Here is a 24,266-nt window from a genome sequence, read left to right as displayed (position 1 = left end):
ACAATACTGAGAGAAAAGGATAAAAAATATATATATATATCTTGCTCGATTTCAGAAAGTATTCTTCCTCTTAAGAGATGAAGCATGAAGGCAGCATAATTGAGAGGCACCCATTCCTTAAACAATGTCATTTCTCTGAGGCGAGCAGAGCTGCTGAGAGCATTGAATGAAACAAAAACAAACAAGACAGAAATGTGTATGGAAACCTTGTTGACTGTATAACTCGAGGTGTTTAGACGTTGGGTAAACCCAACAGCAGAACAACAGCAAATTTCATGCTTGGGAAGAATAGTAGCCTCCCACTAGAGAGACATTTCCAAATGTAGATTACTGTAAATATGCAACTGCAAAAGCTATTCCCCAAAGTGGTTTCCAACAGAAAACAATCAATGAAAGCTGGAATTTAGTGTTTTTTATTTTTAATTAAAAAAAAAAGTTTTTTAATTCCTTTAAGCCAATTTTGAAAGTTTTATTTATTATTGGATACTTCCAGGAAGGGATCATGAATGGATTCATTGTATATTGTTTCCCTTCCTCTCAATAATAATTATCTGAATCAGGGGATTTAGTGAAGAAGGTATGCCCCAGCCTTCCCATTTTGATCCCATGATTCAGGAAATACAAATGTTCTACTACTGTCAGAAGGACATGTAATTAACAGGAATTGTAATTATAATTGTAGGAACGGCTTTATTCTTCACACAACAGGGTAATAGCATACAGGGTATACTTCTCTTCCCTCCTCTGGATGGTCACTGGAATCAACCTAGGAGGCTTGAGGTCCCAAGGGTCTATCCTCTGCTCTTCCCTCATCCCCTGGTGGGATGAGGAGCAGTTGTCCCACTCCCCTAAGGGAGGGGATGGAAGGTGGTCAGAGCCCTGACTCCACAACCCCTAAAACTCTCTCTCCCAGGGCCGGCTGGCAGTTTTGCAGGACTTAGTACAGTGGGATTTTGGCAGGGCCTCGTACCTTCTCTAGAGCGGCATCTCCTGCTGCTATGTCACGTTGTTATGGCAACACGGCGTAATATGATTGCAGGAGGAGATAACGGCCACTGGAGAGCACGTAAGGCTGCGCTTATAGTGCCGGCGACTGCGACGCGGTGGTGCCGTCGCGGCAAAACAAATTCATTGTCGCCATCGCATGCACTTATAGTGCATGCGACAACGACAAAGTGACGAAGTGACAGTGCTACCAAAAATTTGGTAGTCACTGTTATTTGATTTTTTCGGCGACTGTATCCCCTTGCGGCCAATCGGGAGCTCCTTCGTGCCTCTGCCCGCCCCTTTTATGACATCGCTGGCTGACCGCCCAAAACGAAAGTGCAACTCTAGCGATTGGCGACGGCGATGGGTGACGTCATCAGTTGCGTCGCCAACGCCAGCACTATAAGCGCGGCCTGAAAGGCACTTCCAGGGGCCCCGCGCTCTCTCCTGGGAATCAGTTTCAATGTTGTAGGGAAGAGCCCGGGGCCTCTGTATGTGCGGGGCTAGATGCAGTGGCAACGATGGAACAACCATGAAGCCAGCCATGTTTTATAGCTAAGCTCTAATTAATCACTGCCTCACATGCCATTTTAATTTTCTGAAAGTAGTTTTTGAGGGATTCATAAATAGCTCTCTTATTAGTAAAGCAAAGTCCTATATGAGTGACTATCTATTGAGTGACTAATTTCAAGCAATTGATCTTGATCTTTCTGACCTTAAAACCAAAAGCTTCACACTTTAGTTCTGATAGGCCCGTTTGGATATCAATTGCAAGGTCCCCTTAAAGTACAGTGTTAGCAAAATATGTAAGTGAGAAATAGGAAGGTTTAGGGGAACACGTGATATACAGTATGATACACATACCTGCAGGGCCATCACACTGTGAAAATATTTTTGTTTCAGTTTAAATTGACATACGCTGTCCTGACATTATTTTATGTCTTTTAGCATCATTGTATTGAGGCAATCTGTACTATTTTACCCTTTGTGTGACAACTTGCGATTTGGAAAGTGCAACGCTCATTATAATGAGATGTATTCATTTTTTCCTGTTCTCTTAGCATACAAAAAAAATTAAAAAAATCACCAAGTCCAATCTGGTATAAACCTCACTAGCTAATAAACTTTGTCAGATGAAGAAAGAAAATATGACAGTGTATCAAAGCATACATTTTTGGTCTTAAGAAGGAGACTCATGTTAAACAGTGCAGAAAACAGCACAGGACCACAAAAACAATAGTAGTACTGGAATAAATTCATAACATAAATGAGTTGAACTCTTGTGCTTCCAATGCAGGTGGAAGATGAGTCAATCTGATCTTTCAGTTATGGCCACATGACATATATAGCCAGTGCAGACAGTTTCTTTACTATTAAGAAAACATGCTCCATTGCTTATAAAGACTTGACTCAGGTTTTCCGCATTTCATGTATGCTATAAGGCAGGACTCTTCAACTGCGGTCCATGTGTATGAGTTATACAAGACATTGAGATAGATAGACCTTGGAGTTCTCCATGGACTATCTGCTTCTGCTAATTTAACTGCAGAGTTTTTCATATTTGGTACCTATATTAACAAGGCTTTAACAATTTGTAAAGTATGGCAATTTTAAAGTCTTTTTAGTTAGATAGAAGCCCCCTCCCCCCCATCCTTCACAATAAACTTCTACATTACAAATCAGCATGCTACATTATAAACCCGTACAGATTTAGTAGGAAAAAATAATCCCTAAAAGTATTTGTTACTCCTAATAATAATTACTGGGACATTGTTCCCTCTGCCTGATCCTAACCCCAAAAAAACAAAGCCCAGCTGCACTAACCTCTGTTAAATCGAGGAAAATAAGATGACATTACCTAAAACAGGAATGGGTGTTATTTGCCCTTAGTTAATACCGCATTCATTAAGTTAATTATATGAGAAAATAATGGTTTTACTTGACCACACTGCTGCTGCCTTAACATCACGCTATTTCAGGATAATATTACGTTATCTTTCAATAACATAACGTTACTTAACTAGTGGCATTACTCCCATAAAGTGGGGCTTGTGTGGGAGTGAAGGCAAAGAATAGATATTAAACAGTCATAAAACAAACTGTTATCCCCTTAATATATTAAATCCATAACAGCCCAAGTGGCCAGCATGTCTTGGGCAACCCGTGGCCCGCTATCCACTAATCTAGTAAGGCATTACTAAACTCTATAGTAAACAAGGTGTTAGTCACTACTCCACCTCTCCCCCCTGCACCCCCAAGGGAGCCTAACAATACACCTGGGGAAACTACCCCCTTTATCCAGCACCCTACCCCCACCGAACAAACAAACACCTCAAGCATTTTTTATAAATCTGTTGCTATTTTCTTTGCATTATATTTAGCCAGTTTTGCCTCAGCAAGACTTTGATTAGTAGAGGGTAATTCTACATATGCCCATTTGGGCTGTTCTTGGCTGAAAATTCCCATTGAAAGCCATTCAGTTTGGTTTATTTCAGTAGCATCAACTGCTCACGTGAGCCATGAAAATTAACAAGAAAATTAATTGCATACTGGCAAACGCTAAATATCAATTTATACTTTTATGAATTAATGTTCTACTAAACTGCAAAGTCTGTGCTGGTGTTGAGCTTGCCTGTTTAAAAGAAAGGATGTTGAGCTTGCATGTACTGACTGATCTGTGTGGTTGATTTGAAGTGCTGGTTGTTTAAAGTGTGTGCAGTTAGAACCAGAAGCAGTTTGAACATGGAAGCGGTTAAACAGTGTATAGTATATTGAAGTACAGTTTACTGTTAGTACTTCTAAACTTCATAGTTGCTAGAATGAGCAGGATTGAAAATGCCACTCAATGCACATCTTGCCACATGTATGTGCACTTGGAGCAGCTGTTCCAAGGATCATACCACTGTGAGAGGTGTGAGAGGGTGGTCTCTTTAGAATCAGAAATTGCTGATCTGAAGAGGCAACTTGCAATATTGAGGGATATTGGCAATCTTGAAAGGGAATTAGAGCTCACTGAGCAGGCCCTTGCTTCGACTAGTGGTGCAGATGGTGGCGCTGTTAGTGAGGAGCAGGTAGGTAGCTTGGTTGCCATTAGTGAGGAGCAGGTAGGTAGCTGGGTGACAGTTAGAAGTGGAAGCAGGGGCAATAGGGAGAGGCAGGTCGTTTCTGAGCTGACACATCCCAATAGATTTGCCGTGTTGAGTGAAGATATTGGGAATGTCGGGGCAGAAATGGCAAGCCTTGGGAAGACTAATTCCTCTAGCAGCCAGGGGGATGGTTCCTCCAGCACAGTGGGGACTCAGGATGCTCAGATACAAAGAAAGATTGTGGTGGTAGGGGACTCCATTATTATTTATTTATTTATAAAATATTTTACCAGGAAGTAATACATTGAGAGTTACCTCTCATTTTCAAGTATGTCCTGGGCACAGAGTTAAGACAAACAATACATGGTTACAAATACAGTTACATAAATGAACAGGGTATACATTATATACAAGACATTGCATGCACAGTTAAAGAAAATATATATTATGGGCGAATGAAACAGTTACAGACCAGATTAAAATGTGAGATAGCCTTAGATTTGAAAGAACTTAAACTGGTGGTGGATATGAGAGTCTCTGGTAGTTGTTCCAGTTTTGGGGTGCACGGTAAGAGGAGGAACGGCGGATACTTTGTTGAGCCTTGGGACCATGGACAGTCTTTTGGAGTCTGATCTCAGATGATAAGTGCTGCATGTGATAGGGGTGAGGAGCTTGTTCAGATAGCTGGGTAGCTTGCCCATAAAGAATTTAAAGGCAAGACAGGAAAGGTGAACTTTGCGCCTAGATTCTAGTGATGACCAATCTAGTTCTTTGAGCATTTCTCAGTGATGTGTGTTGTAGTTGCATTGGAAAACAAAACGACAAATTGAATTGTAGAGGGTGTCAAGTTTGCTAAGGTGGGTTTGAGGTGCCGTGCCATATACTATGTCTCCATAGTCAATAATTGGCATTAGCATCTGCTGTGCGATACGCTTTCTGACCAGGAGACTTAGGAAGGATTTATTCCTGTAAAGTACCCCTAGTTTGTCATAGGTCTTGGTTGTCAGGGTATCAATGTGCATTCCGAATGTTAAGTGGGAGTCAAACCATAAGCCCAGGTATTTAAAACTAGTGACAGGGGTTAGGGTGGTGTTAGCGTTTGTTCTAATCTGGAGCTCAGTCGCTGGAAGCTTTAAAAATTTAGTCTTGGTCCCAAATACCATTGTTACAGTCTTGTCAGTGTTTAAAAACAGTTTGTTTTGGGAAATCCAGTTTTCGAGTCCCAAAACGTCAGACTGAAGTATGTGTTGAAGGTCAGAGAGGCTATGCTGTGTGCATATAGGATTGTGTCATCTGCATACATGTGTATTGAGGCTTCCTTACAAGTTGTCGGAAGATCATTAATGAACACTGAGAAGAGTAGCGGCCCCAGAACAGAGCCTTGCGGGACACCACATGTGATATCCAGGGGGTTGGAGTTAGAGCCTGAGATGGACACATGTTGGGATCTAACTGATAGGTAGGACTGAAACCAGTTTAAAGCATGCTTCCCTATACCAGAGCTCTGGAGTTTGTTGAGCAGGATAGCATGATCAACAGTATCAAAAGCCTTTGCAAAATCTAGGAATACTGCACCAGTGAGTTGTCCCCGTTCCATTCCACACTGGATTTCATTGCAAACTTTTAGCAGGGTAGTTATGGTGGAGTGTTTGGGGCGAAAGCCAGATTGGAATTGGCTAGGGAAATTTGTCTTGATATTGTAATCGCTTAATTGCGAGTGGACACATTTTTCCATGACTTTGGATAGAATTTGGAGAAGTGAGATTGGTCTGTAGTTTGAGACAGTGTTTTTGTCCCCACTTTTGAAGATTGGGACAACTCTGGCAGTTTTCCAGGTCTTAGGGATATGGCCTGCAGACAGGATAGAGTTGACTATGGAAGCAATTGGTTTGGCAATGGCTGGGGCACCAAGTCGTAGGAACCTAGATTGTAGTAAGTCAGGTCCGCATTGGCTGCTTAGTTTTAGTTTCAGGCGCGCTTGTGTAATCTCTTCAGATACTGGGCCAAATTGAAAATTGTGGGCAGTGTTGGAAGGGGGAGGGGCTATGTGGGTACTCCCAGGATGAGATTCAGGTTTGTGGTTTGGGCTGCGTTTCGCTAATAAGTTAGTGGCACACCCCACAAAATTATAATTGAATGCATTTGCAATGTCAGTGGGGTTTGTCAGAGTAATATCCCCCTTAGTGATATTACTTGGTTGTTGATGGTTAGGAGGCTGGAATATATTGTTAATAACCTTCCAGAAGTTAGCTGGGTTTGATGTATTTTGGTGGAGATAGTCAGAGTAATATTGTGCTTTTGCATGCCTTGTTTGCCTTGTGCACATGTTCCGCAGGCATCTGTAGTGATTGAGATCCTTGGTAGTGCCAGTTACTTTTCAATCTTTTCCACAAGGTATCCCTGAGCTGGTAGAGTGCAATAAGGTCAGTTGTAACCCATGGAAGATGGGCCCCCCGTACCCTTATTTTGCGTAGTGGAGCATGGGTATCGCAGAGTTTTAAGAACTCGGATTGGAAATAGTCGAGCGCAGAATCAGGGTCGGGAATTAAATCGATTCTGTGCCATGGGCAGTTGGTAAAGTCATCCAGAAACTGTTGTGGGTTAAAGTTTTTAAATGTTCTAGTGAGGAGAACTTTAGGGCTTGAATGGGGCGTTTTAATTTTCCTTACATAGTACACTATTGCATGGTCACTGAAAATATCAGGAAGGATGCCAGAGGATTGGATTCTGCTGGTGTTTGAGGAGAGAATCCAGTCTAGCAAGGAATGGTTATGCGATTTCAGGTTTGTCCGTGTGGGTTGGGAAATGCGTTGTGATAGGTTAAGTGACTTGAGTTGTATCTGGATTTTATGGTTTTCAGGGTCAAGCCAATTGAAGTTGAAATCCCCAAGAACTAGCAAGAATTAGGAAGGTAGATAGGGCAATCTGTTGCCATGACCGCATGAACCGAACAGTTTGTTGTCTCCCGGGTGCTCGGGTTCGGCACATTGTGGATCGGGTAGACAGATTGTTGTGGGGGGCTGGGATTGACCCGGTGGTCTTGGTACACGTTGGCACCAATGACAAAGTTAGAGAAAGATGGAGGGTCCTAAAAAATGATTACAGGGATCTAGGCCAAAAGCTTAAGGCAAGGACCTCCAAGGTAGTATTTTCTGAAATACTACCAGTGCCATGCGCTACCGCAGGGAGACAGTCAGAGATCAGGGAGGTTAATGCATGGCTAAGAAAGTGGTGCAGGAAGGAGGGGTTTGGGTTTTTAGAGCACTGGGACTCCTTTTCTGAGAGGTGCCATCTATATTCTAGGGACAGATTGCACCTCAATGAAAAGGGATCTTCTGTGCTAGGGGGGAGAATGCTAAAAGGGTTGGAGGAGATTTTAAACTAGGATGGAGGGGGAAGGGGAATGAAACAGAAAATTAACTAAATGGAATAGAGGAGGATACAAGGTGGTATGGAGGTAGAATGGGGGCAAGTGCGAGTTTGACAAGCAGTGAGACACCCATAGTAAATACAGATAATACTAGAAAACTTCTAAAGACTAAACCAAGTGGGCGCAGAAAAGAAGGAGCAGATAAGATAATTGTACAGGCTGAAAAAAAACTTAAATGCATGCTTGCTATTGCAAGAAGCCCGACAGATAAAATGGGGGAGCTTGAATTAATAGCTGCCAGGGAGCAGTATGATATCATAGGCATTACTGAAACATGGTGGGATGAAACTCATGACTGGACAGTTAATTTAGAGGGTTACTCCCTTTTTCGAAAGGATCGAACAAATAGAAGGGGAGGTGGAGTATGTTTATATGTTAAACCGGATCTAAAACCTATTATAAGGGATGATGTTTATGAAGGGAATGATGAAAATGTAGAGACCTTGTGGATAGAAATTAGCAGTGGAGGTAAAAGTATAAAGAAAATGTTTGTAGGAATATGCAATAAACCACCAAATATCTGTGAGATTGAGGAAGCTAAAATACTTTTGCAATTGGAGAAGGCATCAAAACTGGGTCATGTTTGCATAATGGGGGATTTTAACTATCCAGACATAGACTGGGGAAATGAGATTAGCATTACAACAAAAGGAAACAGGTTTTAGGGGGTGCTTAAAGATAAATATATGACCCAAATTATTGAGGAACCAACCAGGAGAGAGGCAATACTGGATTTGGTCATATCAAACAATGTAGAAGTAATAACAAATATTCAAGTCCTGGAACATTTGGGTAACAGTGATCATAACATGGTCTCATTTGAAATAAATTATCAAAAAACAGATTACTTGGGTTCAACAAAGACTTTAAACTTTAGAAAAGCAGATTTTACCCAATCAAACCGGGATGCGGTGGCAGGCGCGCGCTCCCCTCCCCCTCCCCCCCGGATCCCGGGGAGGGAGAGGATGATAGAGAGTCCCCTCGACGACCCCCCCCTCCCTCCCCCGGGACCCTCTACCTTCTCCTCGACCCCTGTATGTCTCCATCCTTTCCCCTCCTCTTCTTCCCCTCCCCCTATCCCCCCTTCCAAAGAAAATGAAAACTGCTATATGGTCACTCACAGATTGTAATAAGCATCACTGTCATGGGATCATGACACCCTTGTATGTACTGCATTATCTCATTGTGCCCAATAAAAAAATTGTTATAAAAAAAAAGAAAAGCAGATTTTAATAAACTGAGGTCTAATCTAGTAGTAATACAATGGGATGATGTTTTTGAAGGAAAAATGTAGAAGATAAATGGGTAGTCTTTAAAACATTGTTAGAAAAGCACACTTATCAGTGTATACCCTTGGGTAATAAGTATAAAAGAAATAAGTCAAAACCAATGTGGCTAAATAAACATGTAGGGGAGGAAATGGACAAGAAGAGGAAGGCGTTTAGATTCTTTAAGTCAGAAGGGACAGAGACATCGTATCAGAATTATAAGGAATGTAATAAAATTGCAAAAGGGCAATCAAATTAGCAAAAATGGATAATGAAAAAAGGATTGCAATAGAAAGTAAGGTCAACCCTAAAAAGTTCTTTAAGTACCTTAATAACAAAAAAATGAGAAAATAAAATATGGGACCCTTTCAGTGTGAGATGGGAAGGCAGATTATTGGAGATAAGGAAAAAGCTGAGGTATTAAACAAATTCTTTGCCTCTGTGTTTACCAGGGAAGAATCAAGTTCAACAGTAGTGCCGCAGGAGGAAGCCACAACCTCCATATTAATGAACAATTGGTTAACTGAGGAAGAAGTTCATAAGCGACTTGAAAAAATTTAAGTAAATAAGGCACCTGGCCCCGATGGCATACATCCAAGAGTTCTCAAGGAGTTAAACTCAGTAATAGCCAAACCATTATATTTAATATTCAAGGACTCCATTTCCACAGGCTCAGTACCACAATATTGGCGTAAAGCAGATGTGGTGCCTATATTTAAAAAGGGAGCTAGATCACACCCGGGAAATTACAGACCTGTAAGCCTGACTTCAATAGTAGGGAAACTACTTGAAGGTTTAATACGGGATAATATTCAGGAATACCTAATGGAAAACAAAATTATTAGTAATAGTCAGCATGGATTTATGAAGGATAGATCTTGCCAAACTAACCTTATTTGTTTCTTTGAGGAGGTAAGTAGGAATTTAGACCAGGGTAATGCAGTTGATGTGGTCTACTGTACTTAAATTTTGCAAAGGCTTTTCATACGGTTTCACACGAGGTTGGTGTACAAAATAAAGCAAATTGGACTCAGTAATAATATATGCACCTGGATTGAAAACTGGTTAAAGGACAGACAGCAGAGGGTTGTCATAAATTGAACTTTTTCAGGTTGGGATAAAGTCGTGAGTGGAGTACCTCAGGGATCGGTACTGGGACCCCTGCTTTTTAACTTGTTTATTAATGACCTTGAGTTTGGGATCGAGAGCAAAGTCTCCATCTTTGCTGATGACACTAAATTGTGTAAGGTAATAGAATCAGAGCAGGATGTAATTTCTCTTCAAAAGTACTTGGAGAGACTGGAAACGTGGGCAAGTAAATGGCAGATGAGGTTTAATACAGATAAATGTAAGGTTATGCATTTGGGATGCCAGAATAAAAAGGCGACTTACAAATTAAATGGAGATATATTGGGGGAATCCTTGATGGAGAAGGATTTAGGAGTGCTTGTAGACTGCAGGCTTAGCAATAGTGCCCAATGTCATGCAGTAGCTGCAAAGGCAAACAAGATCTTATCTTGCATCAAACGGGCAATGATGGAAGGGAAGTAAACATAATTATGCCCCTTTACAAAGCACTAGTAAGACCACTGAAACACAAAAAAAGACAACAGCGCAAACACCCATAGTGAAGTTTGTAAAAATATATGAATATATATTGTTAGGGTATTATATCTGCGTACATCAGATAAGTAAGTTTACAGCATTTCATGTGCAATACATGAGTTACCAATCGTCGCACTGCCACCGCCAGACATCAGGAGTTCTCCTTCCCAGCCTCCAAGGTAAGCCGCCACGATCGTGATGTGGAGCCTCCACTGCGGTGCTGTGTCCTAATCGATATCCTTGCCTGGTTACTGCCGTCACTTTCGCTCGGTCCTCAGGTCTGCCGCCGTCTGCAGCTGCCTCCCGCACCTCAGATCACTGAGTTAGTATGTCACGTGTCCCGCGGGGTTTTGCGACCGGCCGCAAAGGGAGATGCGTGACGTAAAGTGTGATGGTATCTTTACTGCAGCATACCGAATACAGCTTTTTTCATGAAATGAGTCCAATGAGGATATACCACGCAGATTGTGGAAATACAGTTCTAGGACTAATAAAATTCTTTATCCAACGCGTTTCGAAGCGTGAGCTTCTTCTTCAGGGATCCCTGAAGGACCGAGCGAAAGTGACGGCAGTAACCAGGCAAGGATATCGATTAGGACACAGCACCGCAGTGGAGGCTCCACATCACGATCGTGGCGGCTTACCTTGGAGGCTGGGAAGGAGAACTCCTGATGTCTGGCGGTGGCAGTGCGACGATTGGTAACTCATGTATTGCACATGAAATGCTGTAAACTTACTTATCTGATGTACGCAGATATAATACCCTAACAATATATATTCATATATTTTTACAAACTTCACTATGGGCGTTTGCGCTGTTGTCTTTTTTTGTGTTTCAGTTGCCTAGGGGTTTATATCCCTAATCACATAGCTGCAGATCACCAATCGAGTTAGAGGTTGTATTATTTTGTATATCTAACACAAAGGTGGTGAAGGGTATAAACAATAGAATTAGTAATTTTGCGCACTTTATTTGTTTTGGTTTTTACTAGTAAGACCACACCTTGAATATGGAGTACAATTTTGGGCACCAATTCTAAAAGAAGACATTATGGAACTAGAGAGAGTACAGAGAAGAGCCACCAAATTAATAAAGGGGATGGACAATCTAACGTATGAGGAGAGGCTAGCTAAATTAGATTTATTTACATTAGAAAAGAGGCGTCTATGAGGGGATATGATAACTATATACAAACTTATTCGGGGACAATACAAGGAGCTTTCAAAAGAACTATTCATCCCACGGGCAGTACTAAGGACTCAGGGCCATCAATTAAGGTTGGAGGAAAGGAAATTTCACCAGCAACAAAGAAAAGGGTTCTTTACAGTAAGGGCAGTTAAAATGTGGAATTCATTACCCATGGAGACTGTGATGGCAGATACAATAGATTTGTTCAAAAAAAGGTTGGACATCTTTTTAGATGGGAAAGGTATACAGGGATATACAGTACCAAATAAGTATACATGGGAAGGATGTTGATCCAGGGATTAATCCGATTGCCAATTCTTGGAGTCAGGAAGGAATTAATTTTTCCCCTTAATGGGTTTTTTTGTTTGCCTTCCTCTGGATCAATAAGTTAGTATAGATATAGGATAATGTATCTGTTGTCTAAATTTAGCATAGGTTGAACTTGATGGACCTATGTCTTTTTTCAACCTCATCTACTATGTAACTATATACAGTATTTGTTCCAGTAAATGGTTGTTCACACAGGTAACAAGTTGAATAGCCCTTACAGTGGACACACTTCTCAATAAGTTCTTTAATGGACCAGACATCATCATTAGCAGTTCATGTGCTAATAAGAAGTAAAACAGTTGACATCTTACCAATGGATTTGACATTCTTGCAATGTTGTTGGGATCCTGCATTAGTTGAGAGATCTTCAGGCACGGGCATAGGTTCATCAGAATCCTCCAGAACATCACTCATTGCAGGACTTTGGTTTCCTGTAATGAAAGGAGTGACTTCATCAGGTCTACAATAAAACAACTATTCATTCTTTTACACAATGCTGGAAGAGATACCAAGTCCAATATGTGCTATATCAGACATCATAAAAACGTGCTTAAAGTAATGCTATTGGTCAGGCATGAGTCAATTACTTAAGTCAAGGATAGAATGCAATGAGGGTATTTATCAAAGTCTGCGGGCTGCAAAACTGTTTTCCACCAGTCATTGACCAGGACACTCTGTGTAGTTGACAAGTTGATAGTTGGAAGAGCTGATCTCTCTTCGGCATGTCAAGTCATGCTCAGCTACAGTAAGTTTTACTGACTGGAAGGAACCAGATGTGTTAAAGAATAAATCCAATGGACATCAATAGACCTTTGGGAGCCTTTTCGACCTATGTACAAAGTGTCACAAATTCAATTGTTAGCATAAAATTGGCAAATAGAAATTACAAATTCTATGTCGCTAGTGCACACTGATGGTGCACCACCAAAAAGAATGGTGAATAGAGACACATTTGTGCATATGTATCAAGGCAAAAGTGGTGCAATTCTGGGGCAAACAAATTGCATCAGCTGAATCAAAGAAAAAAAATCTCATTGAAATTGTCACGAGAGACCAGTACTTTTAACACCTTTACCTTCTGGGATCAATTTCACTAGGCAGGACAAGGTTGTGGACTAAAATGAGGTTTATGCTGGTAAATCCAGCAGGCATACAAAGTAACACAAAAACAGGGAAAATACACATTCACTGGAGGCCTGGGGTGGTGACACTAGCCTCAACTAGGTGCAGGGCACCTGCTTCAGGAAGACTTACCCTGTCCGCTCCACGTCCAGGAACACCACGGTACTATCTAAGGGATATATACCTGGCTTTCCCAGCTGGACGGGACTTTGTTCGATTATAGAACTATACACTACCAGTGTTCTTCTATTTCTGAGAATAAAAAAAAATCTCTAACCACGACAGCTAAAAAATACCACACAGATACAACATTGTGGCATTTCTTGGTCTTTGATTAATTTGTGAAATTGACTAAAAATAATGAGAGACTAGTACAGGGGTGGCTAATTTGAGGCCCAAGGACCACAGTGCTTCATGTGCGGACCCTGAAGTGGAAAAAACTTAGAAAACGGGGGCTCTGACAGCAGACGGTGCAGAGAGACCATACAGATGCAGCCATGTATCCTCTTGGCTACTAATGTGCCCTACCTAACACATAAGCCCTGGTACCAGCGCAGGCAGTGTTAGGTTAAATCTATGCCCTTGCTGCTGCAGCAGTAAACAACTCCCTTGAGTGACAGGGGGTTGGGCATAAGGCCTGTGTGCTGCCCTATCAGGGGCTCAGACCTAGGACGATCCCCTGGGTAAAAAAGGGGCTGCAAATCCAAATTTAGTGCAGTGCTGGAGAGATCCCCTCCCTCAGGAGAGTGGGAACCGCTAAACCATATTCCACCAGGGGATGTGGGAGCTAAGGATAGTCCATTAGGGCCTCAAGCTCCTTGGGTTGATTCCAGGGACCATAGAGAGAGAAAGTAGTGTACATGTTGGTATGCTGTAATGCTGTGCTGTTGAAGAATAAAGAACTGTTCCTGTTTTATACTACTGCCTGAGACTGCAGTTAATCAGGGGGAGTACAACAAGATTTTCCTGCAGGGACTGCATCCAGTTCTGCTGAGGCCTGCTGGAAATGTGAAGAACTAAGAGGAATCCTAAAGCCCGTCATGTTAGTCCTCAACTAACACTGGCGGACACTCAGTATCCTGTAGCAAGACCAGGTAACAGTGAAATCTCCCAGAGGGTGGGGAACACCTGTTACACAGATATGAAAGAGGAGAAGCCAGAGCGCCCCCTAGCTAGCTCCTCTCATGAGTTCCTATGGACCAGAGACCCTTAGCGGGCTCCCAAGCAGCACAGGGTACAGTGAGTATACACCTTGTCTGCTGAGAGCTCCATGTGGTGCTGGCTGTGGAGACTGGAGAGCAATGGTAGGGACAATGACCCCACTGCCCCCTTGTCCCTCCTGTCACTCCCTTCTCCCCCCCCCCAACTGCCCCTTGTCCCCCATCTCCCCATGTCACCCCCTCTTCCCTCTCTCCCCATGAGTCACACCCTCTCCCCCCCCCTATCTCATGTGTCACACCCTCTTCTCCCGGTCTATGTGTCACTCCCTCCAAACGTGTCACCCTGTCATCCCTCCCCCTCCCCCCCCCCCACTCACTTGTACTCTGTGTCAGGTTAAATCCTGTGTCAGTGGATAGTGCCATCAGGCTATGCACTGTGTTAGTGTATAGTGCCATCAGGTTATGTCCTGTGTCCTGTGTCAGTGTATAGTGCCATCAGGTTATGCACTGTGTTAGTGTATAGTGCCATCAGGTTATGCACTGTGTTAGTGTATAGTGCCATCAGGATATGCACTGTGTTAGTGTATAGTGCAGCGGTGCGCAAACTGGGGGGCACTAGATTTTCTGTGGGGGGAGGGGGGGCATGGGAGTTATAGAGGTCCCACGCTCTCCCCCCAGGCATTTAAATTAAATGCCGGAGGACCGCGCGAGCCCTCTATAATACACTTACCTTCCCTTCCAGCGACATGTCGTCCTGGTAACCCAGCGTCAAATGACGCCGCGGGGTCACGTGATGTCATGTTACCATGGTGACGTGACGTCACATGACCCCGCGCATAATTTGAGTGGGGGGGAGCGAGGCACCAAGAAGAGAGCAGGCAGGGGTGAGCACGGGGAAATGTTTGCTCACCCCTAGTGTATAGTGCCATCATGTTTTTCCAGTGTCAGTGTATAGTGCCATCAGGCAATGCACTGTGTCCTGTGTCAGTGTATAGTGCCATCAGGTTATGTTCTGTGTCCTGTGTCAGTGTATAGTGCCATCAGGTTATGTTCTGTGTCCTGTGTCAGTGTATAGTGCCATCATGTTATTTCCAGTGTCAGTGTATAGTGCCATCATGTTATTTCCAGTGTCAGTGTATAGTGCTCTCAGGTTATGTTCTGTGTCCTGTGTCAGTGTATAGTGCCGTCAGGTTATGTTCTGTGTCAGTGTATAGTGCCGTCAGGTTATGTTCTGTGTCAGTGTATAGTGCCGTCAGGTTATGTTCTGTGTCAGTGTATAGTGCTGTCAGGTTATACTCTGTGTCAGTGTATAGTGCCGTCAGGTTATGTCCTGTGTCAGTGTATAGTGCCGTCAGGTTATGTTCTGTGTCAGTGTATAGTGCTGTCAGGTTATACTCTGTGTCAGTGTATAGTGCCGTCAGGTTATGTCCTGTGTCAGTGTATAGTGCCGTCAGGCTATGTTCTGTGTCAGTGTATAGTGCCATCAGGTTATGTCCTGTGTCAGTGTATAGTACCGTCAGGCTATGTTCTGTGTCAGTGTATAGTGCCATCAGGTTATGTCCTGTGTCAGTGTATAGAGCCATCAGGTTATGTCCTGTGTCAGTGTATAGTGCCATCAGGTTATGTCCTGTGTCAGTGTATAGTGCCATCAGGTTATGTCCTGTGTCAGTGTATAGAGCCATCAGGTTATGTTCTGTGTCCTGTGTCAGTGTATAGTGCCATCAGGTTATGTTCTGTGTCCTGTATCAGTGTATAGAGCCATCAGGTTATGTTCTGTGTCCTGTATCAGTGTATAGTGCCATCAGGTTATGTTCTGTGTCCTGTGTCAGTGTATAGTGCCATCATGTTATTTCCAGTGTCAGTGTATAGTGCCGTCATGTTATTTCCAGTGTCAGTGTATAGTGCCGTCATGTTATTTCCAGTGTCAGTGTATAGTGCCGTCATGTTATTTCCAGTGTCAGTGTATAGTGCCGTCATGTTATGTTCTGTGTCACTGTATAGTGCCATCAGGTTATGTTCTGTGTCAGTGTGTAGAGCCGTCAGGTTATGTTCTGTGTCCTGTGTCAGTGTATAGTGACGTCAGGTTATGTTCTGTGTCAGTGTATAGTGCCATCAGGTTATGTTCTGTGTCCTGTGTCAGTGTATAGTGCCGTCAGGTTATGTTCTGTGTCAGTGTATAGTGCCGTCAGGTCATACTCTGTGTCAGTGTATAGTGCCGTCAGGTTATGTCCTGTGTCAGTGTATAGTGCCGTCAGGCTATGTTCTGTGTCAGTGTATAGTGCCATCAGGTTATGTCCTGTGTCAGTGTATAGTACCGTCAGGCTATGTTCTGTGTCAGTGTATAGTGCCATCAGGTTATGTCAAGTGTCAGTGTATAGTGCCGTCAGGTTATGTTCTGTGTCAGTGTATAGTGCCATCAGGTTATGTTCTGTGTCCTGTGTCAGTGTATAGAGCCATCAGGTTATGTCCTGTGTCAGTGTATAGTGCCATCAGGTTATGTCCTGTGTCAGTGTATAGTGCCATCAGGTTATGTCCTGTGTCAGTGTATAGAGCCATCAGGTTATGTTCTGTGTCCTGTGTCAGTGTATAGTGCCATCAGGTTATGTTCTGTGTCCTGTATCAGTGTATAGAGCCATCAGGTTATGTTCTGTGTCCTGTATCAGTGTATAGTGCCATCAGGTTATGTTCTGTGTCCTGTGTCAGTGTATAGTGCCATCATGTTATTTCCAGTGTCAGTGTATAGTGCCGTCATGTTATTTCCAGTGTCAGTGTATAGTGCCGTCATGTTATTTCCAGTGTCAGTGTATAGTGCCGTCATGTTATTTCCAGTGTCAGTGTACTGTATAGTGCCATCATATTATGTTCTGTGTCGGTGTATAGTGCCATCAGGTTATGTTCTGTGTCAGTGTGTAGAGCCGTCAGGTTATGTTCTGTGTCCTGTGTCAGTGTATAGTGACGTCAGGTTATGTTCTGTGTCAGTGTATAGTGCCATCAGGTTATGTTCTGTGTCCTGTGTCAGTGTATAGTGCCGTCAGGTTATGTTCTGTGTCAGTGTATAGTGCTGTCAGGTTATACTCTGTGTCAGTGTATAGTGCCGTCAGGTTATGTCCTGTGTCAGTGTATAGTGCCGTCAGGTTATGTCCTGTGTCAGTTATAGTGCCATCAGGTTATGTTCTGTGTCCTGTGTCAGTGTATAGAGCCATCAGGTTATGTCCTGTGTCAGTGTATAGTGCCATCAGGTTATGTTCTGTGTCCTGTATCAGTGTATAGAGCCATCAGGTTATGTTCTGTGTCCTGTATCAGTGTATAGTGCCATCAGGTTATGTTCTGTGTCCTGTATCAGTTTATAGTGCCATCAGGTTATGTTCTGTGTCCTGTGTCAGTGTATAGTGCCATCAGGTTATGTTCTGTGTTCTGTATCAGTGTATAGAGCCATCAGGTTATGTTCTGTGTCCTGTATCAGTGTATAGTGCCATCAGGTTATGTCCTGTGTCCTGTGTCAGTGTATAGTGCCATCAGGTTATGTTCTGTGTCCTGTATCAGTGTATAGAGCCATCAGGTTATGTTCTGTGTCCTGTATCAGTGTATAGTGCCATCAGGTTATGTTCTGTGTCCTGTGTCAGTGTATAGTGCCATCATGTTATTTCCAGTGTCAGTGTATAGTGCCATCATGTTATTTCCAGTGTCAGTGTATAGTGCCGTCATGTTATTTCCAGTGTCAGTGTATAGTGCAGTCATATTATTTCCAGTGTCAGTGTATAGTGCCGTCAGGTTATGTTCTGTGTCCCATGTCAGTGTATAGTGCCATCAGGTTATGTACTGTGTCAGTGTGTAGTGCCATCAGGTTATGTTCTGTGTCCTGTGTCAGTGTATAGTGCCCTCATGTTATTTCCAGTGTCAGTGTATAGTGCCATCATGTTATTTCCAGTGTCAGTGTATAGTGCCGTCATGTTATTTCCAGTGTCAGTGTATAGTGCCGTCATGTTATTTCCAGTGTCAGTGTATAGTGCCGTCATGTTATTTCCAGTGTCAGTGTACTGTATAGTGCCGTCATATTATGTTCTGTGTCAGTGTATAGTGCCATCAGGTTATGTTCTGTGTCAGTGTGTAGAGCCGTCAGGTTATGTTCTGTGTCCTGTGTCAGTGTATAGTGACGTCAGGTTATGTTCGGTGTCAGTGTATAGTGCCATCAGGTTATGTTCTGTGTCCTGTGTCAGTGTATAGTGCCGTCAGGTTATGTTCTGTGTCAGTGTATAGTGCTGTCAGGTTATACTCTGTGTCAGTGTATAGTGCCGTCAGGTTATGTCCTGTGTCAGTGTATAGTGCCGTCAGGTTATGTCCTGTGTCAGTTATAGTGCCATCAGGTTATGTTCTGTGTCCTGTGTCAGTGTATAGAGCCATCAGGTTATGTCCTGTGTCAGTGTATAGTGCCATCAGGTTATGTTCTGTGTCCTGTATCAGTGTATAGAGCCATCAGGTTATGTTCTGTGTCCTGTATCAGTGTATAGTGCCATCAGGTTATGTTCTGTGTCCTGTATCAGTGTATAGTGCCATCAGGTTATGTCCTGTGTCCTGTGTCAGTGTATAGTGCCATCAGGTTATGTTCTGTGTCCTGTATCAGTGTATAGAGCCATCAGGTTATGTTCTGTGTCCTGTATCAGTGTATAGTGCCATCAGGTTATGTTCTGTGTCCTGTGTCAGTGTATAGTGCCATCATGTTATTTCCAGTGTCAGTGTATAGTGCCATCATGTTATTTCCAGTGTCAGTGTATAGTGCCGTCATGTTATTTCCAGTGTCAGTGTATAGTGCAGTCATGTTATTTCCAGTGTCAGTGTAAAGTGCCGTCAGGTTATGTTCTGTGTCCCATGTCAGTGTATAGTGCCATCAGGTTATGTCCTGTGTCAGTGTGTAGTGCCATCAGGTTATGTTCTGTGTCAATGTGTAGTGCCGCTGGCTACATACTCCGTCAGTGTATAGTGCCTTAAAGATAGACTCCAACTATACACTTGTAGCCAGGTTCCCCCCTGTCATGGCTGACCCCCTCCTCCCTTTCGGCCGACGCTGTGTACGAGGGAGTGAGGGGGGGCCGTGTGCGCGAAGGAGCGATCCCTGGTAGCTAGGGACGCGAGCGGCGAGCAGGCCGGTTGCCGGGGACGCGATCGGGCCGTCGCTAAGGCCGCGATCGCGTTGCTACCGGCCCGGCGGCTCGGGAAGCAGGGCGCCGCCATGTTAGGGCTGTTGCGCATGCGCAGTGCCCCAACCCAGCGCGGGAGGACCAGATAGTTCGCGCATGCGCGAGATGAGCATGCCAGCCCCCAGGGTGCATAGGGGCTGAGACACCTGATGCCAGGGAGCCTATCAGAAGGCCAGATTCCCCTGCTAGCAAAGAGATACATTTCGCGGGGTTTTGCAGCCACGCATTCACTCAGGATCCGGACCAGCTAGGGGTAGGAGGTAGATGCAGGGGTGAGTGACCCTCTGCATTAGGCCAGCAGCCCCCAAGGTCCCAGTTAGGTCCTGAGCCATCTATTAGCTTGTGGAGCTTAGGGACAGGCCCTAGATAGGGACACTGCCCCATTTATTGGTTGAATAGACAGGGACACAGTGTTGAAGCCGTGCGGCCCTGAGAGGTGGGTTCTGGGCTCAGAACACCACCCAAGACCCTGCGACAAGGAGTGACATTGTTGCGCTGGACTTTCAACCCACGCGGTGTGGAGGACCCCGTCGGATTGTGTGGATTTATATCGCGGTACCCGTGGCTGGAGCCCGGGCAGGTAACCTGCATCTCACGTGCACCAACCAGGCCTATCACCAAACATAGTGGCTGCGCAGTCACACACACACCTGTACAGTGGTATTTGACTTCGAGAACACGAGACATTTGGGTGGGGGTTACTGGACACAGGGTGGGGTCACACTGTGGGTGGTTAGCGTCCGCCGTGACGCCTAGAGGTGGTTAGCGTCCGCCGTGACGCCTAGAGGTGATAGCGTCCGCCGTGACGCATAGTGTGGTTAGCGTCCGCCGTGGCGCAATATGCTGTTATGCTGTTTTGATGTTATGCTGTTTTGATGTTATGCTGTTACGTGATTTGTGTGTTTCCATGCAGTAAAGCCCGTCCTGTTTTATATTCTGTAGTGTTGTGTGGTTGTTCCTGTGAGGGCCTCCTCCCACTCCGTTGGGATCCCTCCCAGGTGGAGGCGTTGCACCTAGAGATGTACGATAAAGATGTACCCCAGGTTCCCCAAGCGGAGGCTTAGGCTCCTGAGAGCCACACAGGTTGCACAGCACGTAGTAGCGGCGGTAGTCATAGGGAAGACCCGTTACATTTGGAGGCGCTGCTGAGATTGAGACCTGGGGTGCCCGAACTCAGCAAAAATGTCGTTAGGTTACACGTTACCTTCCCGCCAAGAGGTGTACACGTGGGCGGTAAAAAGGCAAGTCCCGCCCTCACAAACCCTTGCTGTAGGACAAGTTCCCACCAATGCCTCATCCTATGAACTATGTTTAATCCTAATGCAGTACCCAGGCTTAGAAGATGCCAGAATCTTGGGTCGCCGCTCCGAACCCGACGGGTCATGGTGCACCGTATTAATCACTGGGGGATGTGAATTGTCGCCACAGCAAGGCCCATCCAACTTGCGTTTCCACGGGGCCCTCAGCTCAGGGTGTCCTGTTATATATCCTGAAATGCCGATAAAACCCGAACCCTGTAGCCCCAGAACAGACCTGCTAGAGACTAGTATGCGCATGTCCCTGTCCCCACCAGAAAGTGTATGCGGGGATGAGGCCAGTGTATTATCCTGTGCTAATTGTCGCTCAAGCAGACGGAGCTCCAGCCCCAGTAGAATGGGAGAAATCCAATTACTAGCCCAGGCCATCCAACAACTGGGTAGGCCCAAGCACGAATCCCCTTCCCCTCAGCCATACCGCAAGTTAAAGCTCTTTTCAGGGGTAAACCCTACTCCCACTGGTGAAGAGGCTTTTGATGTTTGGAAGGAATATGCTTCACAGGTACTGGAAGAGTGGACCTGTCCTGATGAGGTGAAAAGACAACGAATCATGGAGTGCCTGCGCCCGCCTGCGTCCACTACCATCAAGATGTATAAAGATCAGCATACGGGGGTTACCGCACATCAGATGATGGAGTCGCTTACCCGGGCATATGGTAAGGAAGATGATGTGAGTGAACTATGGACTAAGTATTACAATCTCCGCCAGAAAGAGGGGGAAGACCTATCCGAGTTCATACAACGGATCCAATTGCTCTTGTGGGAGCTACGTTCCCGCCAAGTCATCAAGGCCTCAGAAGTAAATGAGTATAGGCGCACTCAATTCCTGCGGGGAGCCATACCCACGCACCATATCGTGATAATGCTCAGACGCACGCTACAGAAGGGAGACCCCCCTACTCTAGAAGACCTACTGGATGAGGTGAAGGGTCATGAGGCCTATACTAGGTTGCATACGCCCAAGAAGGCCAAAGACCCGCGCAAGGATGAGACCAAGGAAGCAACAGTGCCCAAAGCAAAGGGGAGCAAGAGCGGTAAGGATACGGCCACCCCGGAGGTGCCTAGGTCCGCTCCCAGGTCACTTGACGGTCCGGGTCCCCGCCCAGACTTCCGTTGCTTCAACTGTGGCGAGCAGGGCCATGTTGCAAGGAACTGTTCAAACCCCACTAAGGCCCAGACCTACACCGTGACCGTGCGGAAGGCAAGCTCGTCCCTATCAACCATACCCGAAGATGTTGCCGAGGAGTCGGGGGGGCCTTCCACGGAGGAGACGCCCCCGGCCGATGCTTACTGCCGAGTAGGGCCCACCGCTGTAATAAGAGTCGTCGTGGAGGGGATATACTCTTCAGCACTTCTGGACACTGGATCACAGGTGACCATCATCTACCGTCCATTCTACGACCAGCACCTCAACCATCTTCCCTTGCAGTCAGCCGAAAAGATGAAGTTATGGGGACTGAGTAAAGATGATTATCCCATAGACGGAATAGTAGCGGTCAAGCTGGATATCTTGCAGTTGAACACTAACAAGTCGCATCCCATGCTGGTGGAAGCTTTGGTCTGTCCAGAGGCTCGAGAACATCCCAGTGCCCCCATCATACTAGGCACGAATGCCGATATTGTGAGGTCGGTGATTCGCTCATTCCTACAAGAAGCCGGTGAGCTACCGTTGTCATCCCTGAATATAGCCCCTGGCCTGCGGGAAGAATGCTATAGGGTGGCGTATGAGGAACAGTATGGTGAAATCTTTAATCAAGAGCGAGGGTTATTGCAGATTCCAACAGGGGGAGTGAGGCACGTGACAGCGCTGATCAAGTACCCCAGTCGGCACGAACACGACCGATACTTCTCGCTAGAGACCCTCCCCGAGTCTGAGAATCAGTGGGGATACCGAATGATACCTGAAGTACGGGATTGGCCATCTACTGTCCCTAGGAAGATTACCGTGTCTATCCAGAACATGTCTCTCCATACCGTGCCGCTGGAAGTAGGACAAAGGTTGGGTAGAATTTATCCTGTGGATCCTGTAGACGATCCAGTGACCGTTCACACTGCCCGTGTGGGAGAAGAGGCCGAGGCACTACAATTCGACTTCGGAGAGTCTCCCCTGGGAGAAGCATGGAAAGAGAAGCTATGTGCTCAGTTGAGAGAGAGACGAGATGTGTTCTCTACTAGTGAGATGGACGTGGGATGCAGCAGAAGCGCTCAGCACACGATTCGTCTGAATGATGACACGCCATTTAGGGAAAGGTCGCGCCGCTTAGCTCCCAGAGATGTGGAGGATGTGCGGGGTGTCCTGAACGAGATGGAAATGGCCGGCATAGTGACCGGATCTCGGAGTCCCTATGCCTCACCGATTGTGGTGGTACGAAAGAAGAATGGGTCTGTTCGATTGTGCGTGGACTACAGAACATTGAACAGACGTACTGTGCCTGACCAATACACGCTACCCCGAATAGAGGAGATTCTCAGCGCACTGTCCGGAAGCCAGTGGTTTAGCGTGTTGGACCTTCGATCTGGGTATTACCAGGTTCCGATGAGCCCTACTGATCAAGAAAAGACGGCGTTCGTCTGTCCCCTGGGATTTTATCAGTTCACTCGGATGCCCCAAGGTATCTGTGGCGCTCCAGCCACTTTCCAACGGCTTATGGAAAAGACGATTGGAGATATGTGTCCGCGTGAGTGTTTGGTCTATCTAGACGACATAATCGTGTTCGGAGCCACCCTTGAAGAACACGAGACTAGGCTGATGAAAGTATTGGATCGCTTAGGGAAAGAAGGCCTGAAGCTCTCATTGGATAAGTGCCGCTTCTGTCGAACATCGGTCACTTATGTGGGTCATATCGTGTCCGCAGACGGAGTGGCCACCGACCCGGCCAAGGTGGAGGCGGTGGTGAATTGGCCAAGACCCGAGAATGTGCTGGAGCTGAGGTCATTTCTCGGGTTCTGTGGATATTATAGAAGATTCGTGGATGGATACTCCAAGAAGGCAGCTGTGCTGAACGATCTGCTGAAGGTCTATCCAGAGGAACCCAAGCAGAAGAGGACCCCCCCAAGGACCCCCTTCGGGGATCGGTGGACGCCGGCTTGTGAGGAAGCATTTAAGAGGCTGAAGAATAGTTTAACAGAGGCTCCCGTTCTAGCATATGCTGACCCGGAGAAGCCTTACTGCACCGACACACTTTATTCGAGCAAATACCCAGTATGTACCTGGCAGATACCTGGAATGCGCCGCTCCTCACCTCTGACAAGCCCCGTTGCATTTGCCTTCCCAGCCTGGGTTCATGCCTGGCTGACGGGCGGCTGATCTGTTAAATGATAATGATTAGGATTTAATAGGCTGCAATGCTTCGCGTGTCTACCAGATGGCATAAATTCATGAATTGTAATGCAGTATATATATATATACTGTGCAGTATTTCAGCCAGCGGGAATAAAATGCTTCAATCCCTGCCTTGAAAATACCTCAATGCACTCGGGCAGAAAACAGTCACAAACCTCAATACACCCGGGTATACCCGAATTCGTGGGACTAGCCGAGCTCGAATAAAGTGTGTCGCCAGTGTACATTCTGCACG

General features: G+C 45.3%; 1 protein-coding gene across 10 annotated transcripts in view; it reads right to left on the bottom strand.

Annotated features, from left to right (window-relative positions):
• Positions 1–24,266, bottom strand: part of IKZF1 (IKAROS family zinc finger 1) — a 151,425-nt gene that overhangs the window by 85,890 nt on the left and 41,269 nt on the right. For all 10 annotated transcript variants that reach the window (XM_075586465.1, XM_075586470.1, XM_075586474.1 and 7 more), the window contains one exon: positions 12,207–12,326. In XM_075586465.1, the coding sequence (XP_075442580.1) occupies positions 12,207–12,326 (120 nt within the window). The remainder of the gene's footprint in view (positions 1–12,206; positions 12,327–24,266) is intronic.

The sequence above is a fragment of the Ascaphus truei genome, chromosome 2, assembly GCF_040206685.1.
Source record: "Ascaphus truei isolate aAscTru1 chromosome 2, aAscTru1.hap1, whole genome shotgun sequence".
Classification (NCBI taxonomy): Eukaryota; Metazoa; Chordata; class Amphibia; order Anura; family Ascaphidae; genus Ascaphus; species Ascaphus truei.
Note: the sequence above shows the minus strand (reverse complement) of the source record. Positions and strands in the feature narration are given on the sequence as shown.